At 48.2% G+C, this 11,399-nt stretch overlaps 1 protein-coding gene across 1 annotated transcript in view; it reads right to left on the reverse strand.

Moving 5' to 3' along the window:
• Window positions 1–10,744: 10,744 nt before the first annotated feature.
• Window positions 10,745–11,399, reverse strand: part of CEACAM16 (CEA cell adhesion molecule 16, tectorial membrane component) — a 16,620-nt gene continuing 15,965 nt past the window's right edge. Inside the window, exon 7 of the mRNA XM_023194453.2 lies at window positions 10,745–10,853. Within this exon, the coding sequence (XP_023050221.1) occupies window positions 10,843–10,853 (11 nt within the window). The 3' untranslated portion in view covers window positions 10,745–10,842. The remainder of the gene's footprint in view (window positions 10,854–11,399) is intronic.

Consider the following 11,399-nt stretch of genomic DNA (forward strand, 5'->3'; position numbering starts at 1 on the left):
AGCGAGCTAAGATGGTGCCATTGCACTCCAGCCTGGGAGACAAGAGCAGAATTCCGTCTCAAAAAACAAAACAAAACAACAACAAAATTAGCTGGGTGTGTTGGCACATGCCTATAATCCTAGCTACTGGGGAGGATGAGGCAGGAGAATCACTTAAACTCAGGAGGCAGGGCGTTGTAGTGAGCCACTGCACTGCAGCCTGGGTGACAGAGTAAGGCTCCATCTTAAAAAAAAAAAAAAAGGACCTGAATCTGAACCCATCCAGCCTCTGTGGCTCCTACCTCACTCGGGGTGATGGCCAAAATCCTCACCATGGCCCTCAAAGCTGTTGAATCCCTGTTCCTTTTTTTTTTGAAAGGGAACCAACCTCTCTCTGTTGCCCAGGCTGGAGTGCAAAGGCGCCATCTCAGCTCACTGCATCCTCTGCCTCCTGGGTTCAAGTGGTTCTCCTGCCTCAGGCTCCCAAGCAGCTGGGATTACAGGCTTGCACCACTACACCTGGCTAATTTTTGTATTTTTACAAAAATAGAGTTGAGGTTTCACCATATTGGCCAGGCTGGTTTCGAATTCCTGACCTCAAGTGATCCGCCCACAGTGGCCTCCCGAAGTGCTGGGATTACAGGCATGAGCCATCACAACAGGCCATTTTTTGTCTTTTTGATGACAGCCATCCTAACTCAGGTGAAACAATACCTCATTGTGGTTTTGATTTGCGTTTCACTGATGAGTATGATGTTAAGTATTTTTCCATATATTTGTTGGCCATTGTATGTCTTCTTTTGAGAAATGTCTGTTAAGATAATTTGCCCGTTTAAAAAATTATATTGTTGGCCAGCCATGGCGGCTTACGCCTATAATCCTAGCACTTTAGGAGGCAGAGGTAGGAGGACGACTTGAAGCCGGGAGTTCGAGACCAGCCTGAGCAACACAGTGAGACCTTGTCTGCACAAAAAGTTAAAAATAGCCAGGTGTGATGGTGCACAGGGTGGTCCCAGCTACTCACTTGGGAGGCTGATGTGGGAGGACTGCTTGAACCCAGGAACTGGAGGCTGCAGTGAGCTGTAGTTGTGCTACTGCACTCCAGCCTGGATGACAGAGCAAGATGCTGTCATCAAAAAGACAAAAAAATGGCCAGTCGTGATGGCTCACTCCTATAATCCCAGCACTTTGGGAGACCGATGTGGGCTGATCACTTGAGGTCAGGAATTCGAAACCAGCCTGGCCAACATGGTGAAACCCCGACTCCACTAAAAATACAAAAATTAGCTGGGCAAGGCGGTGCAAGCCTGTAGTTCCAACTTCTCAGGAGGCTGAGGCAGAAGAATCACTTGAACCTGGAAGGCAGAAGTTGGAGTGAGCTGAGATCATGCCATTGCACTCTAGCCTGGGTGACGGATTGAGATTCTGTCTCCCCTCCACCCACGCAAAAAAAAAAGTCAGATTTTTTTTTTTTTTCTGTTGAAATGTTTGATATATTGTATATTCTAGATAGAGTTCAAGACCAGCCTGGTAAACATGGTGAAACCCCGTCTCTACAAAAATACAAACATTAGTTGGGCATGGTGACAGGCACCTGTAATCCCAGCTACTCAGGAGGCTGAGGCTGGAGAATCGCTTGGACCTGGGAGGTGGAGGTTGCAGTGAGCCAAGATTGCACCACTGCACTCTAGTAGCCTGGATGAGAGTACGAGACTCCATCTCGGGGGGGGAAAAAAAAAATATATATATATATATGTATGTGTATATATATATATGTATGTATATATATACACACACAGACACACACACACATATACATACACACACACACACACAATTAGCAGATCATGGTGGTGAGCACTTGTAGTCCCAGCTACTTAGGAGACTGAGGCAGGAGGATTACTTGAGCCCAGGAGTTCGAGGCTGCAGTGAGCTGTGATTGTGCCGTGGCACTCCAGCCTGGGCAACAGAGCAAGACTCTGTCTCAAAAAAGAAAAAAAAGAAGAAATATAAAATGTAAAGTTGGATTAGTTGTGTAAGCGATAAATGCTGTGAAGAATAAAGCCAGACAGCTTTGGGCGTACAGGGGACCCCTCTGAGGAGGTGACATTTGAGCAGAGACCTGACTGGACTGATGCAGGTGTCTGAGGGAAGGACATTCCTGGCAGTGGGAACAGCCAGTGCGAAGGCCCTGAGGAAGGAGTTGCTTGATTTGTTCAAACAATAGCCAGGAGGCCAGGGTGGCTGTAGTGAGTGAAGGAGAGGAGAGGATGAAGGGAATGAGGGGCAGGCAGGCCTACAGACCATTGTAAGGACCCAGGAGTCCGATCCAAAGGGGAGATGCTCCAGGAAATGTGACTCTACCCCTGGGCGCCTCAGTCTTCTCTTCTGAGAAACATGCAACAAGACACCTGCGTCTGGAGGTCGCGTGGGGACTCAGGGAGCTCCTGCCTCCACAGGCAGGAGAAAGCCGCACAGGTGAGGCCCTTTGGCTGCACTGGTCCTGTGCAACCTTGCAGACTTGGGGTGCCCTCTCTGGACTCGGCATTCTCCACACTATGTGTCAGGATGGGCTGAAGCTGATGGGGTTCACTCCTTGGTTCCCAAAGTCTGGCCTTGGCACCCCTCCTCTGTCCTCCTCGTCTGTCTCCTTCCTCTTTCTTCTCCTCTTCCTCCCCCATCCCTCGTCCTCCTCCACCTCCTCCACCTCCTTCTTCTCCCTTTTTCTCTGTTCCCCTTTTCTCCCTCCTCCACCCTCTTCCTGCTCCCTTCTCTTTCCTCCTTTTTTCTCTCTCTCCCTCCTCCGCCTTCCCTCCTCCCTGCTCTCCATCCTGAATCCACATTCCAGTCCGTGGAAAAAAACAGGGCAGGCTTCCTTCCTCTCCCTGGCAGGGCTCCAGAGAGGGACTGGGCCATTGTGTATTCTGGCCTCAAGGTCACCCCGACTCCCTGCCCTCCCCAGTGTGGTTATTTGAGAAAAGGCAGCTTGGGGAAGGGGGAAGGGATTGGGGCTGAGAGGGGTGTGGTCTGCCTCCCCGCCCATGGCTGGTGGAATCTGAGGGCCCCCGGTGCCATCAGAGTTTCGTGGCTTTATGGGGGAGGTGAGGAGCCACTGTGGACCTGCTCAGGACAGTGAAGGGCGCCAGTCTCAGCCCTTGTCTGAAACCTGCTGTGTGACCCTGGACTAGTTCCTGCTCCTCTCTGGGCCAAATCCTGGCCCCGCTTCGTTCTGGTTGAGTAACTTTGGGCAAATCACCTCCTCTTCTTTGTGGTGTCTCACTTTCCTTTTTTTTTTTGGTCAAACAGTCTCTGCATCTGAGTCCCCCAACTTTCCAGCTGACAAAAATTCCCTAGACCCTTTGTTAAAAATTCTGCTTTCTGGGCGTGGTGGCCAGCGCCTGTAATCTCAGCTACTCGGGAGGCTGAGGCACAAGAATAGCTTGAACCCAGAAGGGAGAAGTTGAAGTGAGCTGAGATCCGGCCACTGCACTCCAGCCTGGGCGACAGAGCAAGACTCCGTCTCAAAACAAAACAAAACAAATTCCGCTTTCAAGTCCCCACCCTGGAGAGACAGGTTTTCTGGGCCCAAGCAGGGGCCTGGAATATATAATTTTTTATTTTATTTTATTGTATTTTATTTTATTTTTTGAGACGGGGTCTTGTTCTGTCTAATAGGCTGGAGTGCAATGGCACCATCACAACTCACTACAGCCTCAAAATCCTAGGTGAAAGCAATGCTCCCATCTCAGCCTCCAAGATAGCTGGGACGACAGACAAGTACTGCCATGCCCCGCTAATTCTGTTTTTTGTTTTTTTGTTTTTGTAGAGAGAGGATCTTGCAATGTTTCCCAGGCTGTTCTTGAACTCCTGGCCTCAAGTGATCCTCCTGCCTCAGCTTCCCAAAGTGCTGGGATAATAGGCGTTAGCCAGTGTTCCTCGCAAGGACGTTTATGTTAATAAACATCTAGGAGATTTGGGAAATGTATTGATAGTTCCATTTCAAAGGGAAGCTTTGAGGAGCAAGTCAGAGAATCTATGCTGACAGCACCTAACCTGGAACCTGTGATGATGAGCATTGTGTTTCTAAAAGCTCATATGCATTTATTCTTATTACTTTTATTGCCTTTTTTTTTTTTTTTTTTTTTTTTTGAGACGGAGTCTCACTCTGTCTCCAGGCTGGCTGGAGTGCAGTGGCACAATCTTGGCTTACTGCAACCTCCGCCTCCTGGGTGAATTCTTCTGCCTCAGCCTCCCAAGTAGCTGGGACTACAGGTGTGTGCCACCACAGCCAACTAATTTTTGTATTTTTTTAGTAGAGATGAGGTTTCACCATGTTGGCCTCAATCTCTTGACCTCGTGATCTACCTACTACTTTTTTTTTTTTCTGAGATGGAGTCTCACTTTGTTGTCCAGGCTGGAGTGCAGCGGTGCGATCTCCGCTCACAGCAAACTCTATCTCCTGGGTTCAAGTGATTCTCATGCCTCAGCCTCCCAAGTAGCTGGGATTACAGGCATGAGGCACCGCTTCTGGCCTATTATTACTTTTTGTAAGCAAATCTCAATGATTACAATGTAAAGAACATCATATATTACATAAATCGAGGCAAACCTGCTTAGTAGGATTAAGTTCGCCAGGACAAATGTTATCTTTGAGGTGGGGTGTGGTGGCTCACACCTGTAATCCCAGCACTTTAGGAGGCTGAGGTGAAAGGATTGCTTGAGCCCAGGAGTTTGAGACCAGACTGGACAACATAGCAAGACCCTGACTCCACAAAAAACACAAAAATTGCCGGGCATGGTGGCTCATGCCTGTAGTCCCAGCTGCTTGGGAGGCTGCAGTGAGCCATGATCGCATCACTGTACTCCAGTCTGGATGATACTGAGACCCTGTCTGAAAAAAAAAAAAAAAAAAAAAAAAAACCAGAAAAAAAAGAGGCTGGGCGCTGTGGCTCACGCCTGTAATCCCAGCACTTTGGGAGGCCAAGGCGGGCAGATCACCTGAGGTCAGGAGTTCTAGACCAGCCTGACCAAAATGGAGAAACCCCGTCTCTACTAAAAATGCCAAAAAAATAAAAAAATAAAAAAATAATTAGCTGGGCGTGGTGGTGCATGTCTGTAGTCCCAGCTACTGGGGAAGCTGAGGCAGGAGAATTGCTTGAACCCAGGAGGCAGAGGTTGCAGTGAGCCGAGATCGTGCATTGCACTCCAGCCTGGGCAACAAGAGTGAAACTCCATCTAAAAAAAAAAAAAGAAAAAGAAAAAGAAAAATGTTATCTTTGCTTTTTTCATCTGCCTGTTGTTAAAAGCTAACATCTTAGTCCAGGTCATAGGCACTTACTGAGCATCCATGTTCCAGGCTCTTTACTTGTATTAATTAATGTAATCTTTTCAACAATCCTAGGAGGCAGGGGCAGTATTATCATCTCCATTTTACAAGGGGGAAAAGCAAGCAATGTACCCAAGATCCCACAGCTAAAAAGAGTTCTATCTGACCTCAGAGCTGTGCCCTGAAACCCCCTGCTCTGCTGAAGAATGGAGAGGACTCCCCCACCAGCACCTCCACCTAGGACCCATGGGAACTGTGGGACTTGGAGCAAAGTTTTCAAGTCTCTGTGCCTTAGTTTCCTCACTTGTAAGTTGGGGGAATGATAGTAACTTCTCTTAAGAGCTGCTGTAGGAATTGAGATCTTGCATGAAAAAGGACAAAACCAGTTGATATGGTTTAGCTCTTCATTCCCACCCAAATCTCATGTCCAGTTATGATCCTCAGTGTTGGAGGAGGGACCTCGTGGGAGGTGATTGGACCATGAGGGCAGTTTCTAATGTTTTAGCACCATTCCCCTAGTGCTGCTTGTTTAAAAGTGTGTAGCACCCCACCTTCTTCTCCTGCTGGCCATGTGAAGACGTGCTTGCTTCTCTTTCACCTTCTGCCATGATTGTAAGTTTCCTGAGGTCTCCCCAGAAGCAGAAGCCTGTATAACCCACAGAAATCATGAGCTTATTAAACCTCGTTTCTTTGTAAATTACTCAGTCTCAAGTATGTCTTTATAGCAATGTGAGAATGGTCTAATACACTGATGTTAGAGATATAGGAGTGATTATTATTTTGTGGTTATTGTTATTATTCTTTCCTAGACTCTTAATGAAGGGGATTGTACTACTTGGGATAATTCAGTAAAAGAGCACACAGATGCCCAGAGGGACAGAGGACCTGGTCTTGGGGACATCTGAGCCTCCACCACACCCTGAGGCTATGGGATCTGGCTTGACCTAGAAACCTGAGCTGCTTCTCCTTCCCTCCCTCTACCCCTCCTGCTGGCCTCATTCTGCATCAACTGCACACAATTACAGCTCAGAGCAGCAGCTCCCATCTTTCCCAAACCCCTGCTACTGGGGCTGTGACTCTTACTCCTTGGGCTCAGGTGAGGAAGGCCATTTTGCCTAGCTGGGGAGGTAGAAGTTCCAAGGCTTGGAGTGGCCAAGCCTGCCAGCTGCCCACCCGGGACATTTTCTCAGTCTTTCTTAATACAAGAACCTTGATGTTAATTGGGGCAGCAACATACCCAAGGCAATGACTGAAATTCCCTGCCTCCTTTGCAGCTAGGGTGGCCATGGTACTATGAGCTGGCCAATCAGATCTAAGCAGGGGTTGTTGGATGGGCCTTAGGTAAAGTTCCCTTAAAAGGGGCACAGTTATAAACTGGCTAGGGGGAATTTTTTTTGTTTGTTTCCCTTTGTCCCCTTCTTTCTGCTTCTTGCCTGGAACATGGATGAGGCAGCTGTGACTCCAGCAGCCATCTTGGGCCATGAAGTGATGGAGAGGAGAGAAGTCCCAAGGTAAGGAAAATGGAACAGAAAAATAGAAAGAGCTGTGTCCCTGATGACACTACAGGGCCTCCATTCCACCTCTGAACAATCTGCTTCTGGAGATTTTTTATGTGTGAGAAAAATAATCTTCTAGCCATATAAACGAATCCCTGTATATCTATTTCATCTAATTGATTATGTTAGTTCCAATATCTCTTACTAGCCACTGAAGAGAATTTCTTTTCTTTTCTTTTTGAGATGGAGTTTCACTCTTGTTACCAGGCTGGAGTGCAATGGTGTGATCTCGGCTCACTGCCCCCTGGGTTCAGGCAATTCTCCTGCCTCAGCCTCCCAAGTAGCTGGGATTACAGGCCGCCCTTTTATCTTTTATATTAATCTCCTTGGCTCTTTATTATTTGTGTTCCTTATTTATACTTCTTTTTTTGTTTGTTTTTCTTGATCACACCACGCCTGGCTAATTTTTTTGTATTTTTAGTAGAGATGGGGCTTCACCATATTGGCCAGACTGGTCTCGAACTCCTGACCTCAGATGATCAGCCCACCTCAGCCTCCCAAAGTGCTGGGATTACAGGTGTGAGCCACAGCGCCCAGCCTAGCCACTGAAGATAGTTTTTTTTTTTTTTTTGAGATGGAGTCTTGCTGTGTCATCCAGGCTGGAGTGCAGTGGTGTGATCTTGACTCACTGCAAGTTCCACCTCCTGGGTTCGCGCCATTCTCCTGCCTCAGCCTCCCGAGTAGCTGGGACTACAGGCGCCTGCCACCATGCCTGGCTAATTTTTTGTATTTTTAGTAGAGACGGGGTTTCACCGTGTTAGCCAGGATGGTCTCAAACTCCTGACCTCGTGATCCACGTGCCTCGACCTCCCAAAGTGCTGGGATTACAGGCGTGAGCCACCGCGCCTGGCCAAGAATTTCTGTTATATCTAGACTCTAGCCCCATCTATGTCAAGTTTTTATGTGAACTTGAGTGGATGGGGGTGGGGTGAGGGTGGGAATCCTCACAGAAGAAAGACGCTATTTCTTCTTTCTGGGCTGGATAGTGTTGGGGTTAGCAGTATGGGCTCAAGTCCATCCTCACGTCCCAGCTAGAAGCCCCACAATGGAGACCACCAATTTAGATAATAGCTTTAAAACTCCATAGAGCTCCCTCAGGGTCCCTTCAGGTGAGGTGGAGTCAGTGGGTGGAACTTTAGATTCTCTGCTTCCTCATTGGCTTGAATTGGTCACATGGCTGCTTGTAGCTGCAAGGCAGTTTGGGAAAGTGAGTATCTGACGTTTTCAGCTTCTAGAGAGGGAGGCAGTGTCTGTGTCATGGAAGCAGGGTGGGCAGTGGTATGGGGAGCAACCAACAGATCCCTCTTCAGTCAATGTGTATTTATTGAGCAACCTTTGCTTCAACCAGACCAGTTTCTCTTTTGTCTCTCTCTCTCTCTCTCTCATTTTAGAGACAAGGTCTTGCTCTGTTGCCCAGGATGGAGTGCAGTAGGGTGATTATAGCTCACTGCAACCTTGGCCTCCTGGGTTCAAGCAATCCTCCTGCCTTAGCCTCCCATGTATCTGGGACTACAGACATGCACCACTATTCCTGGATAATTTTTGAAAAATTTTTGTAGAGATGAGGTCTTGCTACATTGCTCAGGCTAGTCTGGAACTCCTGGGCTCAAGTGATACTCCTGGCTCAGCCTCCCAAAGTGCTGGGATTACAGGTGTGAGACAGCACCCACCCCAGGGCCTTTTATCTTACATATTAATCTCCTTAGCTCTTTATTATTTGTGTTCCTTATTTATACTTCTCTTTTTTTTTTATCACACCTGCAAAAAGTCTGTCTATTTCATTTACATTTTCAAAGAATCAGCTTTAGGTTTTATTGGCCATGTTTTGTTTTACATTTCATCTATTTCTGCTTTTACCTTTCTTCATTCCTTAGCTTTTTTCTTTGGCTCATTTTGTGGACTTTTTCTAGTGTCTTGAGTAGAAAGCTTGTTTTGTTCATTTTCAAGTCTTTTTCCTTTAGTACTCTCAATGCTGATAAGCTATCATTTTTCTCTTCAAGGATGGCTGTGGCTATCCCACAGGTTTGATGTATATGATGCTTTTACTGTCATTTGATTCTGGTTGATACCTTGTATTTTAGTTGCTTCTGTAGTCCAAGTGTCACTTTTTTTTTTTTTTTTTTTTGAGACAGAGTCTTGTTCTGTCGCCCAGGCTGGAGTGCAGTGGTGTGATCTCAGCTCACTACAACCTCTGCCTCCCAGATTCAAGCAATTCTCCTGCCTCAGCCTCCTGTGTAGCTAGGATTACAGGCGCACACCACCATGCCTGGATAATTTTTGTCTTTTTAGTAGAAACGGGGTTTCACCATATTGATCAGGCTGGTCTTGTACTCCTGACCTCGTGATCTACCTGCCTTCGGCCTCCCAAAGTGCTGGGATTACAGGGTTGAGCCACCATGCCCGGCCCCAAGTGTTAGCTTTTATTCGTAAAATGTAACATTTTGTATGAGATGTAGTCTCACTCTGTTGCTCAGGCTGGAGTGCTGTGGTGTGGTCATGGCTCACTGCAGCCTCGAATTCCTGTGCTCCAGTGATCTATAGGCATGCACCACCATGTCTAGCTAATCCCAATGTTATTTAAATTTAAGGAATGTTTTTTCAACTCTATAGAAACTTTGGGGGAGACGAGTGTAGCTATTGAATTGGTATCTATAGTTGGTTTCATTTATTTATTTACTTTTAAAAATAGAGAAGGGATTTTGCCGTGTTGCCCAGGTTGGTCTCAAATTTCTGGGCTCAAGCGATTCTCTCACCTTAGCCTCCTAAAGTGTTAGGATTACAGGCATGGGCCACTGTGCTGGGGCTATATTTGTTGCATTGCTATTTTAAATATTAATAATAAATTGACCTGCTGTGTAAACTTGCATTTGAAGAAAGGGCTCTGAGCCTTTTAAAAATGGTTTGGAAAAGTCTGGTCTACCTCAAGTCCACACCTTTTTACTGATGGGCAAACTGAGGCTCCAGTGAATCCGTGGCAAATGCAGGATTATGATCCAGATTTTTAACCCACATTCTGGAGGTCTTTCACCACCCATCACCCCAACTCAACACAATCATCCCCAAAAGGGCCTTTCTCGTCCCTGCCCAAACCTGTCTTTCTATTCTAAGCCTGCTCGGCCATCACCAGTCCTGACCAATGCCAAGAGCTGCTTTCCAGTGGGGCATTGCAGCTGGGTGGGGCCTGTGGCTCCCATTAATGACACATTCATTCTGGCCCCCACTTCCCAGCTCTCTACTCCTGGCCTCTACCTCTTCCCCGCTTGCATTCATCCACCCACAGGGTCTTTTCTGTGGCTAGAGAAGGATGGAGGTATTTTCAGGGTTGTGCAGGTAATGTTTGAGAGACATGCGGGGAATCCCAGGACAAAGCTGTGTCTTTGATTAAATGGATGAGGACTACCAGAAGGTGATGGAAGTCTTCTTGCGAAATATGGTCATTTCCTAAGCACAAGCAGCCCTGTTTTGGGGCCCAGGTGACAAAGTGAGGTGCAGTATAGGGGAGAGCCATGTCCCACAGAATGCTGGTGCCTCAAGAGGGGCAGTCCTTGGCCAGCTGGGAAGCAGGACTCTCACATATAACCTGGGGCACCGTGGGAGGGGCACAAGGCCCTGGCATCCAGCAGTGGGGTGTGGAGCACAGTGAGCTGGGCCCATCCTCCTGCATGTGCACGCCCAGACTGAGAAAAGTCTTGGGCGGGAAAGGAAATGAGTGTGGCCGCCAGGAAATGGCGGGGCTAGTGGTGGTGGAAGGAGAGGCTGACACACATGTGCATTAACCAGGACTTTTATGGCCTCGGTGGCTCCCCAACAGCTCAGCGAGGGAGTGGGGCCCTGTGGCTCTAGCTCTAGGGTGGAGGCAGGAGAACAGCAGGACCACAGCCTGGCATCCTTGCTGTGGGGGGAGCGGTTCCCACTCAGAGGGCGAGGACCAGAGGATGGTGCGAAGGGCTCTTCTCTCTGGACGTCTCCAGGGTCACGCTGCTACCCCAGGGCTGTGGGGGCAGATGGGGTGAGGGGACGAAGGAGGCTGTCAGAGAGATGGAGGACCAGGTCCCCAGTGCCCCCACCCCTTCTGCTCCCCTGCCCATCCCGGGCCACCCAGTGACCCAATCCACCCCACGCTCAGCCTGTGCCAGGTTCAGGTTCAGGAAGGTAGCGTTGGTCCTTGTGCGAGGGAGGGAGGTTGACTGTGAGAAGAGAGAATGGGTGAAAAGGAATCCCGAGGCTTTGTCGGGGTGGCCTGCTGCCACTGAACAGCATTCTCCCCTAACACTGACCCAGAAAACCAGAGTTTGATCAGTGAATGGATGAAAGTGGGTGACTGGCAGTGGTTGAGTCCTTGATCCTGGAAATTTCCAGTGATAAGGGAGGCACCATTCCGAACTCAGGGACATGGCTTCTGAGAGTGCTCTGGCTGCTGGGGGAGGCAAGATTTCAGACTTGGGGAATGATCTCATCCCCGGTGTCTGAGAGCTAATGGGGGAAACCTGGCCCTACTGTAGGGACATGGACTCATAGACTTCTGGGGATGCTCAGTC

The sequence above is a fragment of the Piliocolobus tephrosceles genome, chromosome 21 (genome assembly GCF_002776525.5).
Source record: "Piliocolobus tephrosceles isolate RC106 chromosome 21, ASM277652v3, whole genome shotgun sequence".
Lineage (NCBI taxonomy): Eukaryota > Metazoa > Chordata > Mammalia > Primates > Cercopithecidae > Piliocolobus > Piliocolobus tephrosceles.